The sequence below is a fragment of the Eptatretus burgeri genome, chromosome 15, assembly GCF_056783735.1.
Source record: "Eptatretus burgeri isolate ZD-2024b chromosome 15, Ebu_testis_v1, whole genome shotgun sequence".
NCBI lineage: Eukaryota > Metazoa > Chordata > Myxini > Myxiniformes > Myxinidae > Eptatretus > Eptatretus burgeri.
This window is the reverse complement of record NC_140975.1, coordinates 43,080,333-43,101,863: the sequence shown is the minus strand read 5'-3', so window position 1 is coordinate 43,101,863 and position 21,531 is coordinate 43,080,333. Positions and strand designations below refer to the sequence as shown.

The 21,531-nt window shown below is 45.0% G+C and overlaps 1 protein-coding gene across 2 annotated transcripts in view; it reads right to left on the bottom strand.

Moving 5' to 3' along the window:
* The window catches only part of LOC147012055 (cAMP-dependent protein kinase type I-alpha regulatory subunit-like), a 59,374-nt gene that overhangs the window by 26,239 nt on the left and 11,604 nt on the right, over positions 1–21,531 (bottom strand). For both annotated transcript variants that reach the window (XM_085858166.1, XM_085858165.1), the window contains exon 4: positions 7,014–7,075. In XM_085858166.1, coding sequence (XP_085714292.1) covers positions 7,014–7,075 — 62 coding nt within the window. The remainder of the gene's footprint in view (positions 1–7,013; positions 7,076–21,531) is intronic.

The window sequence follows — 21,531 nt, the reverse complement described above, 5'->3', positions numbered from 1 at the left end:
GTTTCAGGCTTTTTGGGCAGGGCGTGTCTGCATTCACCATCCAAGAAAGGAGCTGCTTGGGAATCCTGTCATCACACATCCTCACCATGTGACTCAACAATCTCAGCCTGCATTTCAGCAAGATTTCCTCCAAAGAAACATGAAGACCAAAGCTTTTCCTCATTTTCTGCATTATCCGTTCCTTTAGCTACTTTACTCTGGAAACACCGAGGATGTATTGCATGCACATATTATGTAAGGCCTGAAGCTTTTTGCTGTCCCTCCTCTTGTTAGTTCACATCTCTAATCCATAAAGAAGCGCCCGTGAGACGACAGGAACATAGACTAACCGTTTTGAGGTCACCAAAAGATCCCTATATCCTTAAAGACAAGCTTACATCACACAAGAGCTCTTGAACACAACCCATCCTGGGGTGAAACCAGCTATCCACAACCACAATCCTGGATATCATTATTCCAACATACTTAAACTCAGCAACAACCTCAATGGTTCCACTGCCAGATCTTTGGTGCCCTGCTGATGATCCAGGTAGTTTGGAAATCAGGAAATTGCTTACAAGTTAAGGTTATAACTACAAATAAAATAGCTTTTGGAAGTACTTACCAGTAGATAATATGTGTGTTTGTATGTATATGGATGTATGTATATGTATTGTGGTGGATTTCAGATTTCTTAGACGCCGATTCGTTGAGGATTTCAGAATCAGATCCGAGTAATGCACACAACATCCAGGTCCTCAGACAGTTATTTCCATAAATGCATGTTCAAAATAGACCCATCCCCTTGTCTGGTTGCCTCCAAAAGGACAGCAGGACTGCCTTGTTAGCAGTTGGTGGTAGATCCTGATGACAGCCGCAACAGGCGGTTGGTGACGACAGCAACAACATGGTTCTTAGTTCTTGGCATACTTGGTTCCTGCTGGTTCTTGGCGTACCTGGCTCCTCGGGGTGACGACGTGACGTTGATTGGTGTTCGAGCCTATTTGCGGGTGGATGCACGGCGAGGCAGGGCAATGGCAACGGAAACAAACCGAGCTGTGGAGAGCTCATTTGGAGAGGTAGACCAAGGCACGCACACACATTATGGGTTATTTTAATTGACGCATGACGACTTCTGCCTTGGTAAGCCGAGACCAGATTTCTTTTTCCCCCTGAATGGTCTGATGGGTACCCATGTCTCATGTTCAATTGTTGAGTAAGGCAGAGTGATAAGCATCTGCTCTGTCCATTTTTCGATAAATGCTTGCTGAATTCTTTATTTGTTTGAGATTATTTTGTTGATTGAACATTTGATTTGAATTCATCCATTTAATTGTCAAGGAAATAAAGTCTTCAGTTTATTTATTTTTTCTAAATAATAAATTACTTGTTGACATTTCAATCTGTCCACGATTGTCATTTCCTTGCATTGATCCAGCATTGTCTGAACCGAGAGAGACTGGGAGATTATAATTCCCAAACTAATTAACCTGTCATAGTTGGCGTGCACCAGCAGTAAATGCTCGGCCACATTACACAACATCTAATCAAGATAAGATTGGTGCATCGCCAAGGGCACGTTCCCCGGTCAGGAGGCCACGTGACCTCTCGTTAAACGGCAAATTAGACGGTGGACACTGGAACTCGTGGTTAACTGATTGGCGTTTGTGGTGAAGCAACCCACCGCACCACAAAATTAATTGTGAGCGGTGACCCTAGATACAGTTCTTCTGAGAAGAAAAGAGGATTAACCGCCTCATAATACACTCGGTACCCACGGCCGTAAAAGTATGTACATGTGTGTGTGTGTGTGTGTATATATTTATGTATATATATATATATATATATATATATATATATATATATATATATATATATATATATATATATATATATATATATATATATATATATATATATATATATATATATATATATGTGGTGTTTGTATGCATTGTGTCTGGCTTCCTTCTTGGAACTACGGTGCAGTAAATAATTGCTCCTCATTTTGATTTCAATCTCCTCAGAGATGTCAATCTTCAAAGCACCTCCATCAACAGTTACATGTGGGGTTATGAGGTAGTAATTATGCATGGAACAGTGAAAGGCATCTTTGCCACAGTCGTCTGGCCTGGTTATCTTGTTCAAGCCCCTACCAGCTTTCCACTGCACTTATTGAGTACTTCAACCACAAGTGACTGACGGTGCTCTCACCACTGCTCAATCAGCAGGTTGTGACAATTGTAGATTCCTGCCCAAATCCGTTTTCGACTTGAATCTGTTTTGCTGCCCGGCCATTCACCGTCACATCTGCTCTTCTTTGTGAAGGGACCCAATAAAGGCATCCATCATAGCGAGTTAGCTATCGTGTGCAGCCTGTGGCTGCATCATTTTCTGGGGGGGGCGGCTGTGCCAATGATGCAGTGCCCTCTATTACCAGTATACTGGTACTCATTTCACCAACTTTGAAAGGATGACAGGCTGAGACAAACCCACCTGGTGTCAATTCAACGGCCGACAGGGGCTCAAACTCAAGACAACCACCTTAATCGCCAAGCCAACACCAGGCTTTTTCCATCACAATGTAATGCCATACCTTCTTGGCAGCATCTGCAGAGCCTATCAGGGGACAGAATCATAAGCCTTGCATAAATCTACAAAGAGCAGGAACATCCCCATTTTGTGTTTGCAGATCTATGCCACCACTTTTCAGGCACAGAAAAGCATGCAACATATCCTCTATCCTCCCTGAACTGCAATGAGAGTTGGAGAATAGCCTCAATGATCTTCTGCAAACATGTGTAGGGCACATGCAAAGACTTTCCCAGTTACATCCAACAAACTGATCCCCCACCAGTTCTCACATACTGGTGAACCCCCTTACTTTGGTAATGCAACGATTACCACATCTCTCCATTCTGCAGTACAATACGAATTCCCTTACAAGGAACTTAGGCCAATCAAAGCCTGCACTATGATCGCTTGTCCGCACTCTATCCTTTTAAAATACTGAGCATCAAACAAGGACGCAACACAGGTCAGGTCAGGTCAGGTATGGGAGCATGCGACAGAGTAGCGTGTCGCTGTGTCCACTTTCCGCCGGTACTCCAGGGGCGTCCATCTGGTCATCCCCCAGGCAGATGCCTGGCCCATCCCCTTCTCCTCCTTGAGATGCCGATCAAACTGCTGCAACCACGAGGCACGTGGTCGGCCCGTTGGCCTCCTCCTCCACTCATGAGGCTCCCTTGCTGAGAGAATCTGGTGAGCAGGATTAGCATCACGAAAATGAGCCACATGGCTATACAGCCGCAGCTGACGCTCACTGACTATGCAGGTAACAAATCTCAGTTGAGTCTCTCTCAGCAACTGCTTATTGGAACACAAAGTCCGACCAGCGATAGCCAAGGATTCTCCGAAGAGACCTGATCCCAAAGGAATTAAGTCTCCTTATCAGATCCCTGGTCAGAATCCAAGTCTCACATCCGTAGAGCAAGACTGGAAGCACAAAGGACCTGAAGATGGACTTTCATCCTCCTGCACAGGGACCGACATCACCACACTTCATGATCCAGTGAACCCTTGACTCCCCAGGCCCAACCCAGATGTCTATTGACCTCTGGCTCACACTCAGCAGAGATATGAATATCACTGCCAAGGAAAGTGAATCTCTGAATGACCTCAACATCCTCACCACAAAGAGGAACATACAAGACAGCAGCAGCATCCAAGATGTCATTGAGAGCCTGAATCTTAGTTTTGACCCAGGAAACCCATAATTCCAGTGGCTCTGACTCCTCAATCAGCACCTTGAGGGCCGCCAAAAGGATATCCGGAGTTTCCACAGAGATGACTGCATCATCTGTGAAATCAAGGCCAGAGATCTTGACATTCCCAAATGATACACTGCAGCTTAATCTCTCCACCATCCTCCCCAGAATCCAGTTCATAAAAGTGCTGAGAAGTGTGGGGGCCAGCACACCCCTGAGGAAGTCCCGTAACAACTGGAAATAATTCGCAGATCGTATCACCACATCTGCAGCACTCTCAGTACCAGAATATAGTTCAGACATCAGATTTATCAGTTTTGTTGGCATCCCACAAAGACAAAGAATCCACCAGAGGGCATCCCGATTCATTGAATTGAATGCTTTACAGAATACCCACAGTGCACAGTTTTACACCTCAACTCCATGAACAGCTCAGCTCTGCCAATAAGCCTGGATCTTCGACACTGGTCAATGGTATCCAGTGTCCCTTGAGAGCCAAAATTCTTCTTCTCCCTCCAATGAGTTCCAAGACATCCACTGGCAACATCAAGGATGATAGTCTTGAAGGTACTTCACAACTCTTTATGATTCCCCAAAGCACCCAGACCTCCCAAATCCCCACTCAGCCTGTTCGCAAACTCCTCAGCTACCCTCTCATCCTTGAGCTTGCCAACATCCAGCCAAGGCTGGGATGGTACCATTCTTCCGGATTTCAGCAGCAACTGCAGAATTGCTACAACAAACCTGTGGTCGGTATTGAGAAACTGAGCACTTCGGTGGACACTGCAGTTCTGGATCATCCTCCAGTGACTATCAACGAACACATGGCCAATCTCCTTTGCCACACCACCAGCATTGGAATACCAGGTCCAGCGATGAGCCTCTGGCACTAAAACCATGAACCAGCCACCCAAAGTCCATAGAGGGGAAACTTAGCTAAATATAGCATAACAATTGTGCATTTTGTGAGGAAAGCACCAAATTTGGCACACTAGTAGCCTATCATATTATGAACAGATTTGGATATTGGGCCATCTCAAATTCAGCCGCTGATGGCTGTGGCAGCCATTTTCCACTGCCATCAAAAATTTTGAGATGGCCCAATATCCAGATCTGTTCATAATATGATAGGCTACTAGTGTGCCAAATTTGGTGCTTTCCTCCCAAAATGCACAATTGTTATGCTAAGTTGCCCCACTACCATGACTTCTCGCAAAGTCAAGGAACTTGGTGCTATTCTGGTTCACAGTTCCAGACCCATGGGTACCAACACATGTCTCATAACCATCCCTATCAGTTCCAGTCGATGCACTGAAATCCCCCAAGACTAGAAGAGTATCTCACTTGGGGCACTGATCAACCACAGACTCGAGCGTGACATGGAATGCATCCTTCATGGTGAGATCACTCGCCTCATTCGGAGCACATACAGAGACCAGGGAAACGACACCCAAGGAGTGACGAATCCTTAATCTCATAATACGCTCGTTATTATGAGCTAACTGAGCTGTTACCTCAATTATCATTGGAGTCGGCTTATTGGACATAGCAACAGCAACTCCTTGGGCATGGTAACCATCAGAGCGACCAGACCAATAGTAGATGTTAGCACCTGCCATGATATCGCCACTATCCAGTCTCAGAGCCTCAGAGTATTGCGACAAAGATGTTCAAACGCTTGAGCTCAGATGATAAGAGGACATGTGATCAACCTTTCTTCGGGATAAGACATTCCAGGCATTCCATTCCAGGCAGGATAAGACATTCCCACCCGAAAGGACCGCCTCAGGTTAACCCAAGGATAGTCCATGTAGTGGACGACACCTCTGCACCACCCCAACACACACTACCGCAATCTAACCCGGGAAGGTTACCCCATGGTTTTCCTCCAATCAAAGAGTGGGGGTCCCAAAGGCTTTGCCCCAATCCTGTCATCTGGTGAGCTGCCCGGCGGAGGGCAGCTGCACAGGCTCCCATGGAGTGGGTTTTCAGATTTCTTTGAATTTTTGTGTTTTGCGGAGTGAAGGATTTTATGGTGGCCAGAGTGCAAATCCTGCAACCAACCTATTAAAAAAAAAAAAAAACTAACCCAACAACTGCAGGTGGATGTCCGCAGACAGTTGGCCACTAGATATGGATGGGTGTTGGCTCAGAAGTTTCTCCTCCACCCTTTGACAGGTTTTGTTTTTAATCCTGCTGGGTGTCCATATCATATACCCTCCGAACCAGGAAACCTTGTGGGGGAGACAATTTAGTCGCCGACAACCCGACCATGAAACAGGTTAGTACAGGTTTACATGTTACCTGTAAGCAAGTCACAGATCTAATCTGACCTGACAATAACGCGAGAAGGATAACGTGGAGGTATGCACACATTCGCCTCTGAACTGTCTAGCCTGTGTTTGAATCTCAACTCAGCTAGCCGATGATAACCCCCAGCAGTCGAGCTGATGAAACTACCTCCACAGCCCTGTGAGTGTAATGGCATGAGGAGGTAAAGAATAATAATAATAATAATAATGATAATAATTATGGAGAAATATTAAAAGTCACAAAATAAAATTTCCCCAAGAAATGTGACAACTTCATTAATCGATATAATTTATCTATTACCATAAACGCCACTTCAGGCAACACCAATCTTATCAGAAAGTGAGCAGGAAGAACAAGCTTCACAACCACACAAGTGCTCTGTGTTACTGCATACTGTCAAATCAGTGCACAATGTACAACCTTAGAATTCAACATAACAATGAGTTGAATAGGAATTATTTTATATGACCATTGTCTATTTTTGTATTTTTTAAAGTCTGAAGTTTGAGATAAAAAGCGATGAAATGAGCGATTTAAAAATATATATATATATATATATATATATATATATATATATATATATATATATATATATATATATATATATATATATATATATATATATATATATATATATATATATATATAATTGGCTGTGGTTGATATATGAGTAATTGTGATCATTAAGCAGCGGAAAGTTGACGCAATGCCACGCTGTTCCATCAAAATGATTGGTTACATTACTTATCTGCATTCGTGATGTTTAAATTAACAAATCACGAAGCGTGTATCTGGCCTGCACAAAGAGTTTAACAATAGCTTTGCGGGCCCTCGGCCGAGAAAAGGTTCTCCACCTCTGGCCTTATGCATGCCAAGTTTAAATGGATAGCATGGCAAGGTGTAGGTTTCATGGAAGGAGGAAAAAGGCAAAAATATCATTCAAAATACACTCACCTTGCTGTATGACTGTCTCAGCAGCAATATGAGTCACAGGGAACATCGCATCAAAGATGTCACTGAAATTACAAGGGCAAAAGGCATTTGACACCACCACCAATGCAAACACCAGCCCCCCCCCCCAAAGTGACAACCACCAAGCTTGATAACAGCATGCCATAGACATTCATCAAGTGGCAATCTCATTATTACGAGTACCCTGTATCAGACAGGCTTAGCTAACAATCTTGGTATCACCTCCTTAGACAAGATACATGTCTGACAAACTATTCAAATTAAACAAATACAAATAAAAACATTGAAAACGAATTTGGCTCATCTAACAATAACTGAACAACGAAGAAAACATACATTCTTCTATCACACCTGTCAAGCTCAAGCTCTGGTATTCTGAACACAGGATGAACAAAGTATTTATTTTGACTTTATATTTCATCCCAGGCTCATGGAGGACCTTGTACATAAATAAAATGTAGATACCTCCGCCACCTAAGGTGGATGGACGTTATGGTTTCACCCATGTTTACCTGTCTGTCTATCAGCAGGATATCTCAAAAAGTTGTGGACAGGTTCATCAAAACTTGGTGGACAGGTTGGGTGCGTGACAAGGATGAATCGATTTGATTTTTGGTGAAGATCCGAATAAGATAATTTTTTAAGTGATTCTTCATTGAGAGATCGGACCAAAAACGATATTTAGAACGATACCTCAAAAAGTTATGAATGGATGACAAAACGAGGTGGATGAGATGGGTAGGTGACAAGAGCAAGCCGATTAGATTTTGATTAGGGTCCGGATGCAGATCCAGCCTATTAGTGGGATCCAAAACTTAAAAACTGTTCAGCCTGGTAGAGGTATACGCTCTACTGAGTACCGTTCTAATTATATATGAATTTCCCGACATCACGAGTCAAGGGTTTAGGTGGGAACGTGGCAGACTAAGCCACCCGAATGCTACCAACCACACCACCTCCTTTATTTGAATGTGTCACGTTTTAGTCAATTCATCATACATCATATCTCCACATGATTGCCAGAGCCATATATTCAGTACTAGATCCTCCATGCTAGTACAAGTCTTCCTTGGGATCTTCAAAGAGCAATCACCAATTTTTTTCAAAATCTGGGTAATGGCAAGACATTTGGACCGGCATCACAAAGCAAGTCTGGTTCAAACCGAGTAGTATTAACAGTTTGGAGTGCGAGGAAACCAAGCTATTCTGAGAAGAGCAATGCCATTACTAGATTGGCAATAAAGGCCAAGGTGGCTGGTTAATGACCAAAAGGGATAAGGTAACCTGCCGACAAAGCCTGGTCTGGTTACATAGTTTCTATTCCACATTGTCGTCGACTTTTAATACCTTCAGAGTAGTTTGAAATGGAATAAAATGCTACCGATTAAATCATATTCACCAATAAAGATTAAAAAAATACAAAAATAAATAAATCACTTCCACTGTGAGAGTGATGATCAAATGTCTGATGAATGGTGTAAGTGTAGACAAAGTAAGCAATCGCACAGACAAGTCAAAGGAAGGCATAAACAAATACAGCTATAATTAACAACAACAACAACAACAACAACAAAGAAACACCAGTTTCATTATAGTGGCTCCAAAGGTTGGTGCCGGAACTGCACTGCACCCTCAAATATCAATGCAGGAAAAAACAGAGTGAGACAATGGGAAGAGCCTGTTTGGGTTGCCTTCACGCCTCCCGGACGTCTGGCCAACATAACGGCCTCTGAGAATTCTTCTGATGTCTCAGAAGTCCACAGGCAGGCTCGATGCCAGGCATAGAGCCGCCGAAAAGTCATTACCAGCCTCATGACCACTGGATCGCTTTGCTAACTTCTCTCGCCAAACACGGCAACTCTTACAGGAGGGAATCCTTAATCACAATTCAAGTTTGGGAGAAAGGAGCTCTTTGTGGTCAAATAAAGGAGGTTTTTCCCTTCACCACCCTCCAAAAAAAAAATCCTTAAACTGTTCAGTCTCATTCCTGCATGGTGTTGTGTATATTACACCATCATGGACCGAAGCACTACCTAATCCCTTGAAGTAAGGAACATGTGAGGGCAAGGACACCAGTTCAGACCTAAAGGTCCACACCTAAATCACAATTATCTAAACGTTATAATCATTACGACTCAGGTCTTAAATCTTGGTTATTTATTTTTAGAACAACGTTTGACTCCACCATTTAACCGCAACACACTTGAACAAGCCTTACGATCAAGCCACGGCCTTTTGCTCACAAAATAAAATATATAAAAAAAACACACGCCCAGGCCTCACTGGCACACCCAGCTCTTACAACACAAGAACAACAAACATATTTGTTCCAATCATGCCTTTTATTGCCACCCAATCACACTCTCTATCAGGCCCGAGCCACACAGACGAGGACTTCTGCAGGACATTAGCTAAGGTGTGGGCGATTGTGCGTCGTGTCACACCCATGGATAGCAGCAAAAAATAAATAAATAAATAAACTGCAGGTCTTAAAAATTCTACACAACACATCACCACTAATCTTCGATACACCATTCAAAATAAACCATGACTGCAGCAGCAAGACTAAAAGCTACACCAAACTTTCATCAACAACAAATGGTAAACTATGACACAAAAGTTGTACAGGAAATCTCAACTGAGAAGCCTATTGATTTTGAAGTCAAAGGTCATCTTGAGGTCAAATTTTTATTAAAAGTCATTTTTCATCTCAATTGACTTGAAATTTGAACAAGATTTGCATCTTGCATCACTGAATTGGGAAACTGACTATTTGAGGTCAAAAAGGTCAACTCAAGGTTAAACTTCTAAAATCATCAATTTCAATCTGAAAAAATAATCAATTTTCATCCGATTGACCCGAGCTTTGATTAAGATTGTCAATTTTAATCTTAACGAAATGGACAATTTGATGTATCCATGGCAACCTTTGGAGAGGGAGGTGGATTTTGCAAGTTTCATGCTCTGCACGACATTTTTGCTCATTTGTCTGTCCTTCTGTGTACAGGATATCTCCAAAAAGTTGTGGACGGATCCAGATTAAACTTGGTGGGCAGGTTGGGTGTGTGACAAGGAGGAATCTATTCAATTTTGCTGAAGATCAGGATCCGGATCCAATAATTTTTTAAGTCATTCTTCACCATTGACAGATAGGGCTAAACAAATATACAGCACAATATCTCAAAAAGTTGTGGACAGATTCAGATGAAACTTGATGGACAAATTGTTTCGATTTTAGTGAAGGTCCAAATCCATTTCTGGATACGAGAATAATTTAATTTTTGAAGCGATTCTTCACCATCGAGAGATAGGGCTCGAAAACGATGTATAGCATAATATTTCAAAAATGTATTGGATCCGAGCTGTTCTCGTGGATCAGGCATTACGTGGCGGAGGTATGCACTCTACCGGGTGCCCTTCTAATTTAACATGCAGATACAAGGCAAGTACGAGCTTTAATGCTATTCTTCATGTTTCAGATAATTACTCGCATACTCATGTAGGTGCCCTTTCATTCATCATTGTTGTCTGATGAGTCCTGCTGGTTATGCTCAGACTCATCACTGGCCATGTTGGAGCAAGTGTGCAACTCGCAAACTGCTGTACATTTCAGGCCGTTAATGCATGAGCAGTCATTTGACTGACAAGAGCAAGCACACTTGCACGACACCAAACGGAGAACAACTTCAGGAGCGGGGAATCCTGCCATCCACTGGATAACAAGGCTGCCATCTTCACTTGTTTTCCATCCGTGCTCTTGACTGGGGTGAGGAATATTTGGCGAATTGACTAAACTCTGTCGCCATATGGCCGCCTGCTAGTTAGATGGAGGTGTGTAAAGTTATCCAATAGACCAATATTTCCAAAAGTTATACTGGCATGTGCCAAATTTTATACTGAACATATCTTAAGGGTTGTATATGACTCAGATCAGCCATTGTAGAATTATTGTCAATTTTCAGAAATATGATCAAATAAGGCAGCCATTTTCCAAGATGGCCACTAAAAAAGGTATTTAGCTCCTCTTTGGAGATGTCCATCACTTTTTTATTTACTACAGACATCAAGCTAACAAGAAAATAGAGCAGCTTTTCGTCCCCTTTCTGGTAGTCAATTCTTGTTCCCATCGTGTGCTGCCTTTTTTGGATGCTGGTTGCATCATTGGTTAGGGACACAGCGATGCCGCTGATGCAGTGCCCCTATTACCAATATACTGGTGCTCATTTCGCCGACCTCGGAAGGATGACAGGCTGAGTCAACCTCCTGGTGTTAATTCAGTGGAAAACAGCTTGAACTCAGGACCCTAGGATCCCAAGCCACCGCCCTAACCACTAAGCCAACACCAGGATGTCAACACTTGTGTGGCTCATGGACTGTTACCTTGAGCAAGTGCTTAAGCTAGTCAGTCAGTCATTTTCCAGGGCCTTCACAGCTAAGTGAACTTGTACAAATCTGCTTTAAAAAACAAATTGATGAATGTGTAAGGCTTGTAAATTTAATCATACAACTAATATTCTCAAAACATTTAACTGGCTCCTGATGCAAACAAAATAGCTTTTCAAATTTTGCTGACAAGCTACGTTTGCCATTTATGGACGAAGATGGCCGTTCACATGTGACATGAGAATAACCTGGGAACGCTAGCAATATCAATTTGTGTAATCTGCCATCAAGAGATTCCAACAGCAACAGAGCATTTACTACCCACAGTTTAGGTAGAAATTTGTAATTTTGTTCATGGTGCCGACGATAACTCGCCTAATCTTTGTGAAGGACACTGTGGGATCTTTAACATCCACTGACGACCAGTGCCAGCACACGGATCCTCCGGCTTAACGTCATTCCGAGAGACTGCAAACACACACACACACGAATCTCCCTGCCTGCAAAACACCGAGTCAAGATTTAAACCTCGGCTCGACAGTTCAGCTATCCTGCAGACCCAAAGCCAACACTCACATTGGTTGCTGCCTACACTTTTGAGCAAAGCAAATCTAACACCCATGACCAAACAATGCGAATCCTCAGAATGTTCCTCACGCAAGGATGACAACTTTTGGTGACTTATTTAACTGTGGCACTCGCCATCTTTTAAGATTTGGATAACCTCATCAATTACCGTTGTAAAATCTCCCCTACAATAACAACCCTCAGTTGCTTTCTCTTAATTCTCGGTAAAGCGCTTTGAGATATTACTTCTCAATAAAAAAAGAGCATTAGAGTATAACAACTTGGTCGAAATACCATGGAACCCCATTGTAATTCCCAAACAGCAGTTATTAAACACACTAGCAAAAAAGAAACATAGAAGGAAAACATATCCTGGATATCAGACACATTTTAACTTGAGATATTTATTCATTTCAATACTATTTTGTGCACTTTAGATCAGCCAAAGTGAGGCTTTCTCTGCACCAGAATAAACAATAATTAAATAAAGTGGCAAATTAAATCCAGGGGAAGGGAGAAAAAAATTATAATAAAAAAGGGGGGGAATGGGATCCACCTTTTGACGTCAGATTTATTTATACATTTATCGTGCATGTGGAGGGAAATGTCATTGCAAATGCATCAAGAGTTAGAGCGAGAATGCTTTGTTATTCCAATGGCTGCACAAAAATAATAATAATAAAAAAAAAATAGCGAAAACTTCATCACAATCAGTTTATCTCATCAACTCTTCCAAATATTGAAGCAGGCGCTCTCGCAACGCCAGGCGCACTACGAACACGCCCTTGACTCGATGCCAATAAACCAGGTTAAAGCACCATGCTCCCCCACCGACCTGATGCCAAAAATAAAAATTTCTCTCCCTCTAAGCTACGCTGTTTATGAGGTGCCTGCTCCTCCCACAACGGCGTCGAGAACACCACTCTTTCTTTCGCAGCCCTTTCCCGTTGCACAATTAGCCTTTTGTTCTAAAAACTACGAGGGTAACAATGTTGGCGCCCCATACAACCAACAATCAAAAAACATTAATCTGGAATCAGCTCTTCTCCCCAACTAACAACCGAGCTCAATCTTCAACCCCAGAACCGCCACCGCCTTCAAATCCGCATTGAAAATATGAATGCCGAGGGAAGAATTCAATTGGGAACAACGGAGGTAAATTGCAAGGAATTAAGAAGTGCAATGAAGGCCGAGAGACGAAATGGCACCCGGGTGCAAGATATCCGGTCTGGGACTTCCTTTTGGTTGGATCCACGACTGGTAGCACGCATGCAGACGTGCACAAAATAATTAAAATAAAAATGAAAAGCTTTCCCTTTCGGCAAAATACCAAATAAGTTTCCACGAATTCATCGTGACAATGGGTCAAGGTCAGCGTCTACATTGCTTATAGTCCAGCATTCTCACCGACCCATATATGCATGGCACAACACACACATAAACCAATAACATACAAGCTCACGTCACCAGCAGAAAACAATTGCAGTGAAAAATATACATGGTATAGACACAAGGAGACCGGGGCAGTGATTGCTTTCCCATTAGCGAGCTCTTTCCAGCTGAGATTCTGGCTCCATTGACCCTTAAAGCAAAGCAATGCTCTGTCATGGGTGTAGCGCAACAGGCTAACAGATGCGCAAAAGGTTGTGCTGACAGAAGAGCCAAGATAACCAGGGTCAGACATGGTGGCCAACCTCAGTGTCATAAGTTTTCAGGGGAAGGAGAAACTTATCACCCCCCCCCCCCACCCCTGTCACAATCTCTTCCCACCCCCGTTACACCCCCCACCGTGCCAAGTCACCACTTCATAGCCACAACACTAAACAGGAGGAAACTAGAATGGTACTGTAGAGCACACACCTCTGCCAGGCTGAACAGTCTACGTTTTGTATCCTACTGACAGACCAGATCTGGATCCGCACCATAATGAAAATCCAATCGGCTTGTTCTCGTCACCTAACCAACTCATCCACCTAGTTTTGTCATAATCTGTCCATAACTTTTTAAAAGACCATGCTATATATCGTTTTTGGCCCAATTTCTCAATGGTGAAGAATAATTTGGGGAAAGGGAAAAGGGAGTGGAGGGGGGGGGGGAATTAAAATCAAATCAATTTGTCCTCATCAAACACCCAACCTGTCCACCAAGATCTGTCTGAATCATTCCATAACTTTGTGATATCATGCTATACATCATTTTGGTCCATCTCTCAAAGGTGGAGAATAGCTTAAAAATTCTCATTTCCAGATCCAGATCTTCACCAAAATCTAATAAATTTGGCCTCGACACACACACACACACACACACACACACACACACACACACACACACACACACACACACACACACACACACACACACACACACACACACACACACACACACACACACACACACCTCAACCTGTACTCAGAATCGACTTATCTGTGGTTCAAGACGTTAAATTGCATTTATGAAAAAAATTTGCAAAAGTGATATTTTCTGAAATAAATTGTATAAATGTTAATTTAAGAAACACCACAGCAAGTTTTCACAGCATCGTGGATGAGTTTCCAGCAAGTGCAACATTAAGCAAAATATATACTCCCACAGACGGAGTGCAATATGGGGCGGGGTTGGGGGGGGAGACTTTTGACTCACCATATAGAGATATATATCCCTCTCCAGGATGAACTGGTCGATATAATTGAGAATTAAATTATCTTCCTGTATTGGCTGTAGCTCTGCAAAGCTCATGCCCAATAAGTGTAGCCTATGCAACTGTTTAGCCAGAAGAGCTAAAAAAATAATATGTATATATGTATATATATATATATATATATATATATATATATATATATATATATATATATATATATATATATATATATATATATATATATATATATATATATATATATATTGTTGCGAATTCGTGCCCGCCGGCGTGCGGACGGCCACATGACTCGAATCGTGGCATGTCGCCCACCGGACGGACAATTCAGTCGTGACCCTCTCGGACCAACGCCGGGAGCTAGTCACAGGTGGGGGTTTAACCTCACCACGATCGTGCCAATTGTCCACCCGCGCAGGATAGGGTTGCTCGCCAAATTCGATCTACCTAAGTACCTGCGGGAATGGTCGACCGGGCGATCACCTTTGGCGTGACGTCATGGCAGCTATTCGCGTTCCTCGTCCCTCTTGGACGGTACCATCCGGCAGAGATTCACCCTCCTGCCGGATTCCAACCATACACACAGCCATGACGTCACCCGGCGCATAAAAAAAACACAAGCCCCACGTCTCGAGGGGTTCCCCACACAAACACATGTGCTCTGCCCGTTGGAGCTTAACACACACGCCCGCGTGGAGAACCAACATGGAGCCAAAACTTTGTCCGTCCGCGGGATCGGCAACGTCCACCGTTGGCGTTTCCAGACCGGGCTTCACTCCCGCAAGCGAGCACGTGGCGGTCTTGTGCGTTGCACAGCACGGACCTCGCGCTCGCTGCTGGGTGAACTCGGCACGGTTCCTAAAATAGCTACGGCCGCTACCCGGCTTTTGTCTCTCTGTCGCAGTCTCCATTACACCCACGCACACCTGCGTGTTACGACGCTCGCACACCAGGACATGACATTCACACCGGGAGACGCGGCTGCGTGCTCCCGCATGCCCACATTCATCTCCCTTACACACAGCGATCTTGCACACGCTGTCTCTCTTACTCGGCCACCCACTCGCACACGCGGTGACATTCGCACACGGCGTGCTGGGAAGCACGCACTTCGGCCCACTCGCAGCCTCGCACACCATTTCTCACACACAACGCCTTTCGCACATTGCAGCACGCATCTCGCCACGCTCGTGTACACACACCTCGACACCACACACGCCGGGACCAACAAGCTGGGGATTCGTGCCACCACAAGGGGTTCCGGGGCCTCTATACCCCCCAAGCTCCACGTGCACCTGTCCACAGCACCCGTCCCCTCGAACTCGCTCGACACGACCGAACTCACCTGGTCGTGATCAGCTTCAAGGGGGCAAACTCCCTCCCCTCGTTCCTGGAGGAGGCCATCCAGCTGCCCGCACCGGGTCTCGAACCAGTCCGCCAGCTCCCCCTCATCGTCCTCCACTAACTCTGTGTGTGTGTGTTCATCTTTAGTTTCTTTCACCCCATCTTCATCGTGTAATCTCTCCTTTACCGTTTCTACCTCCCGTGTCTATTATTTCCGTCTCTTCCCTTATCTCCACTATTTTTATTTCCTTTGTCATCACCTCGTGTCTCGGTCACCCCATTTGATTTTTCCCTCTGTGTCACCGTCACGCTTCTCGCCCAACACGTCCCCCGAATTATTTTGCCCTCACCCGCCTCCATTGCGGGCCTGACATCCGTTGCACTCCCTCCCAGCTCGTTCGCTCCCACACGTGGCGCCGCCATTTTGAGCTCCACTGCTATTGCCTTCATGCCCGCCTGCAGGCTTCAGCCCATGTTCTGCGTCTCACCCCGCATCTCTTTCATTTCTTCCTTCACTTGTTGCGCATTTACTTTCATTTTGTTCGTGCTTGTCTCCATTTGTTTGTTTATTCCATCTATTTTGCTGTTTATATTCGCATTCATTTGTTGCGCATCCGTATTCATCTTTGCCAGCATGGCGAATAGCTGGGCCATGTCGGGTGCACTCGGCTGAGCCGATTCGGCGAGAATCGGGGGGTTTTGGCGGAGAGGGGGAGGGGAGGTGTCATACACCGGGGCCGCACCCATTTCAGGCTCTGGACACTCGAATCTCAACTGATTCTGATTCGAATTCGAATCCCACAATCTCAACTGATTCGAATCGCACTCCCGGACACCAGTGTTGCGAATTCGCGCCCGCCGGCGTGCGGACGGCCACGTGACTTGAATCGTGGCACGTCGCCCACCGGACGGACAATTCAGTCGTGACCCTCTCGGACCAATGCCGGGAGCTAGTCACGGGTGGGGGTTTAACCTCACCACGATCGTGCCAATTGCCACGCGCGCAGGATAGGGTTGCTCGCCAAATTCGATCTACCTAAGTGCCTGCGCGAATGGTCGACCGGGCGATCGCACCACGCCACAGGCCGACTCCGGACACGAACCGCTTAAGCAGTCCGTTCCGTGCTACAGTGATAACCGAGCGGTGTTATCGTCGGCCTCGATTAATTATCGGGCGTATTAAGGCAACTACGAACCCTTTACGTGAAGTAGGATGGAGGGTCAATTAAAAGGAAGGAGACGAAGCAAAATGGGAAAACAGTTCAACACAATGCACATTTATTCCGCGGCACATGGAAAGCACGTATATTCAGCCACAAAAATCAAAATGCACATATAAAGCGAAAGCAAGAGTTAAACCGAATACGCGTACACACGGCAACACTTATACAGTTCTACTTTACAGACGGCGCCAACACACATTTATTCGAAAGCAAAGGAAAGAAGCCACCCTCATAGACAAGGGGGCAGACGGGGCCCGTGGGCCTCTATGGCGTGGGACTTGGCAGACCGAACGAGTCCCACGAGACCGTTGCAGGTTACCTGCACCCTCGCGGTGCGATGGTGGGCGAGCTCTCTCCGGCGCTCCTTGTACGAACGCGCAGGTCCGCGTGACACAGCTGGCAGAGCGGCGCCTCCAGTCCACGTCCCCTCCGCGATGTCCGGACTCTCCACCGAGCGGGTCGCTCTACGGATCACTTCTCCAAGACCCAGACGGGCAAAAGACCATGAACCGACGACTGACACCGACACTCTCACCGACCGCCCTGACCTGACCTCCTGGTAGCGGCGCCTCCATGCGCCCTTATATTTCCCCGGCACCCCGCCCCTCCCTTCGCGGCACGCGGGGGGGGGGGACATTCCACCAGAGAAATTGGGGCGGGAATTGAGTTCCAACCGTCATTCTTGTTTACCAGAGAAATCGGGGTGGGAGTTGTTGTTGTTCCCCTTTTATGTTCGTGAAGATGTTGACGGTTGCTGGTGGAGTGGCGAGGATGGCGTGGTTGTTGAGAGGCAGGTGTAGTTGTTGTGAAGCAGCGTTGTGGTTTGTGGTTGTTGTGTGATGGCGGTTGAGACGTGGTTGGGTCAAAATAAAGATAGAACAGAAAAACGCCCAACTCAAAGCGTCGCAGCCAGAATGAATCGCAAAAATTCCCTCCAGACAACGGCTTTGGGGCTAACTACACATGTACTTTGAGATATCTCACCTACGGGCCCTTCATGGTGTAATGCGAATTTCCACAGCCGTTACTATATATTATATATATCTTCTTCTTCTTCTTCTTCTTTCGGCTGCTCCCGTTAGGGGTCGCCACAGCGGATCATCCGTATGATCCGCATTGTGATTTGGCACATGTTTTACGCCGGATGCCCTTCCTGACGCAACCCTGGTCGCCTCTTTCGACCCAGGGATATGGTACACCTAATTTAACCGGGGTATACACCGGCCCAGTACACTGGTACTCATTTCGCCGACCTCAGAAGGATGACAGGCTGAGTCAACCCCCTGGTGTATTAATTCAGTGGCCCAATGGGGCTTGAACTCAGGACCTCTTGGATCCCAAGCCGCTGCCCTAACCACTGCGCCAACACCAGGCTACTATATATTATATATATATGTATATATATATATATATATATATATATATATATATATATATATATATATATATATATGACAGACACACAAACAGTGAGGCAGCGCTTTTCACCTGGGATGGAAAGGACCGAGGGCCATACCGAATATAAGAGTTTTGAAGGCAGTGACGTCTTAGCCGAAAACAGCAGCTTCAATGGAAACAAGGACGGACATAAGGCACCCAGTAACATGCCATTTGACCTGCATTTGCGATGCGGCGTGGTCCTGCAGCCCGGCGGGATTTGTCGACCACGTCCTGCCAAGAACGAAAGCCCGAGCTTTAACGACTCCCTCGTACCAAATTCCACCCGCTGAGGACGAGAGGGGGTCGAGTTTTGGTGGGATTGAGGACTGCACCGAATAAGACCACTTCTAAATCTTGTGTCACAAACCCATCGCTTTCTGTACCCACCTTACCCAGGCACACCCAGCTGTTCCTGGACTCTGTCTTCTTTTTTTTTTTTCTTTTCTCTCTCCTGACAAGGTGGAGAGCTTGCTGTCAAACCTCGACTGATTCCGCAACCGGACCAGACGGCATCAGCCCATGTGTCCTAAAAACCTGCTCTGCAACTCTTGCTCACCCTCTCTCTGTTCCATTCACCCTCTCATTTGCTCAATGTCATGTGCCATCTGCTTAGAAATCAGCAAACATTACCGCTCCAAATAAAAAAAGGTACAAAAACAGACCCTTGCAACCGCAGACCAATCAGCCTTCTTCCAATCATCAGCAAGGTTATGGAATCCATCATTGCTTCCGACATTAAATCTTTCCTCTTCTCCAATGGCTTGATTTCCGATTATCAATTTAGATTCAAACCAGGTCACTGTACCCTGGACTTGCTGCTCCTGCTTTCCCAACAATGGATGGAGGTCCTCAATGCCAGACATGAGATGCGGGCCATCTCCATAGACATATCGCATGCTTTTGATATGGTCTGGCACCACGCCCTGCTCACCAAACTTTTCCTATGTTATCCAACAAATCGCCACTCTTGGATCACAGATTTCCTCTCCTGTAGCAATCAACATGTGGCCCTTAATGGAATTCTCTCATCCCCTCTTCCTGTCCAGGATGGAGTTCCTCAAGGCAGTGTTCTGGGCCCTGTTTTCATCAAAGATCTCTCTGACTCTCTGGACAATCCTCTATCTCTTTGCTGATGACTCCACCCTCTGCCGCATCATCTGTCGTCCCTCAGATCAGCAAGCAGCAGCCTCTTCACCCTGCAGATCTAGATAAAATCACGAGCTGGTCCAACATGTGGAACATGTCTTTCAATCCTGACAAATCTCAAACTCTCACTATGTCTCTCTGAAAGGACCATCTGGAACCCCCCTCCCAATTCTACTTTCTCAACAATCCTCTTGAAGAAGTCCTTTCATTCAAACTTTTATGCCCCACTATCTGCCATGATCTTTCCTGGGAAAGCCCCATCTCCAAGCTGGCCTCCAAAGCCAGTCGCCAATGGGGGCATCCTCCGTCGTGCAAAGTCCTTCCGTGGCACACCTGAGCTCCTGAAACAAAGTTTTCATCCGCAGCCTGATGGAGTACTGCTCTCCCTTCTGGACTGGTGCTCCCGCCGCTCACTTTTCTTGGCTTCACGCTGTGGAAACCAAGACATTTAGGATCATTGGTATCTCCCGAAATGAGTCTGAGTCTTTGGGTCTCACTCTCACCATAGGCAGGTCGTTGGTCTTTCTGTCCTCTACAGTCTCCTCTCTGGTCTCGACCCCCCCCCCCCACTGTGTCTGCGATTTGTCCACACCATATTTCCGCAGTGCGCTCAAGGTCCGCCAACAACCCTCTTCTGGTAAAACTACCAAAATCACGAATCACTGCTCACCTTCACTCTTATTTTCCCCACCTTTGGAACAAACACACACACACACTCTTCCCTCGAGGTCTTCAAAATAGCTGTTCACCACCATCTCTTATCTTCCCCATCCAAAACCATGATTTTTCTCTACCCCAAAACCATCTCCTTCATATTCCCTGCTTTCCTTCCTGAAAGTCCCTGTAGTGGCCATTTTGTTTACCCCATGTACCGCACCCCATCCCTCTCCCTTCCACAGATCTCCCCATGTGTCTATTCCCCACTGTTTTGTGCTTCCCTCTCCCATCCCTCGCATTTCCTTCTCCCCTTGTTATACGTTCTGTGCATTAGCTCCTATATGAGCCTTGACATTGTATATTAAATCCCCCCCCCCCAAAAAAAAAACAGAAATACACATGTTCAATATTTTGTACGCATAGTGCACTCTATTCTGAAATTAGACAAATTAAACTTTCCAGATGTGACAATGTAAATCGCCAATGAAAGTAAAAGTTATTAGTCTGAAAAACCCAGTTTTCAAAAATAAAATTGTACAAAACAAAAAAAAGAAAATTGGCACAACTTTGTAGACATTTTGTTATTTTTTCCCTGAGCATCATTGTTGACAGATATACCATATATACAAAAAAGAAACATAACTCGCACACAATGTCGCTGGACTATGTATTTCTAGTTTCATGCACAAAAAAAGCTTTTCAGAATATAATAATATTTGGGAATGTTCTCATCTCCCATCCCCTTCCACTAAATTCCTCAAACAAATTTAAACACGATGTTTGTTTCGCACCTCCTCATTAAAAAAAAAAGTGATAAAAGAGTTGATATGTACAACAAGATGGAAATGCTGTAACCCGGTAACATGGATATCAAAGACTATTCAAACTTCACTTGGAAGGAATGGTCCAAAAGTCATTCAATCTTCAGCAGAATCATCATCCGAATCAAGGTCAACAGTCAGATCCTCGTCTGAATCCTTTGAGTTTTCACACAGGTCTTGTGTGCACTTAAGGTTATTGCGACAAGAACATCTTCCACCACTACATTTCTGGCATTTGCAACTGATGCACTCTAAAATGGACATTG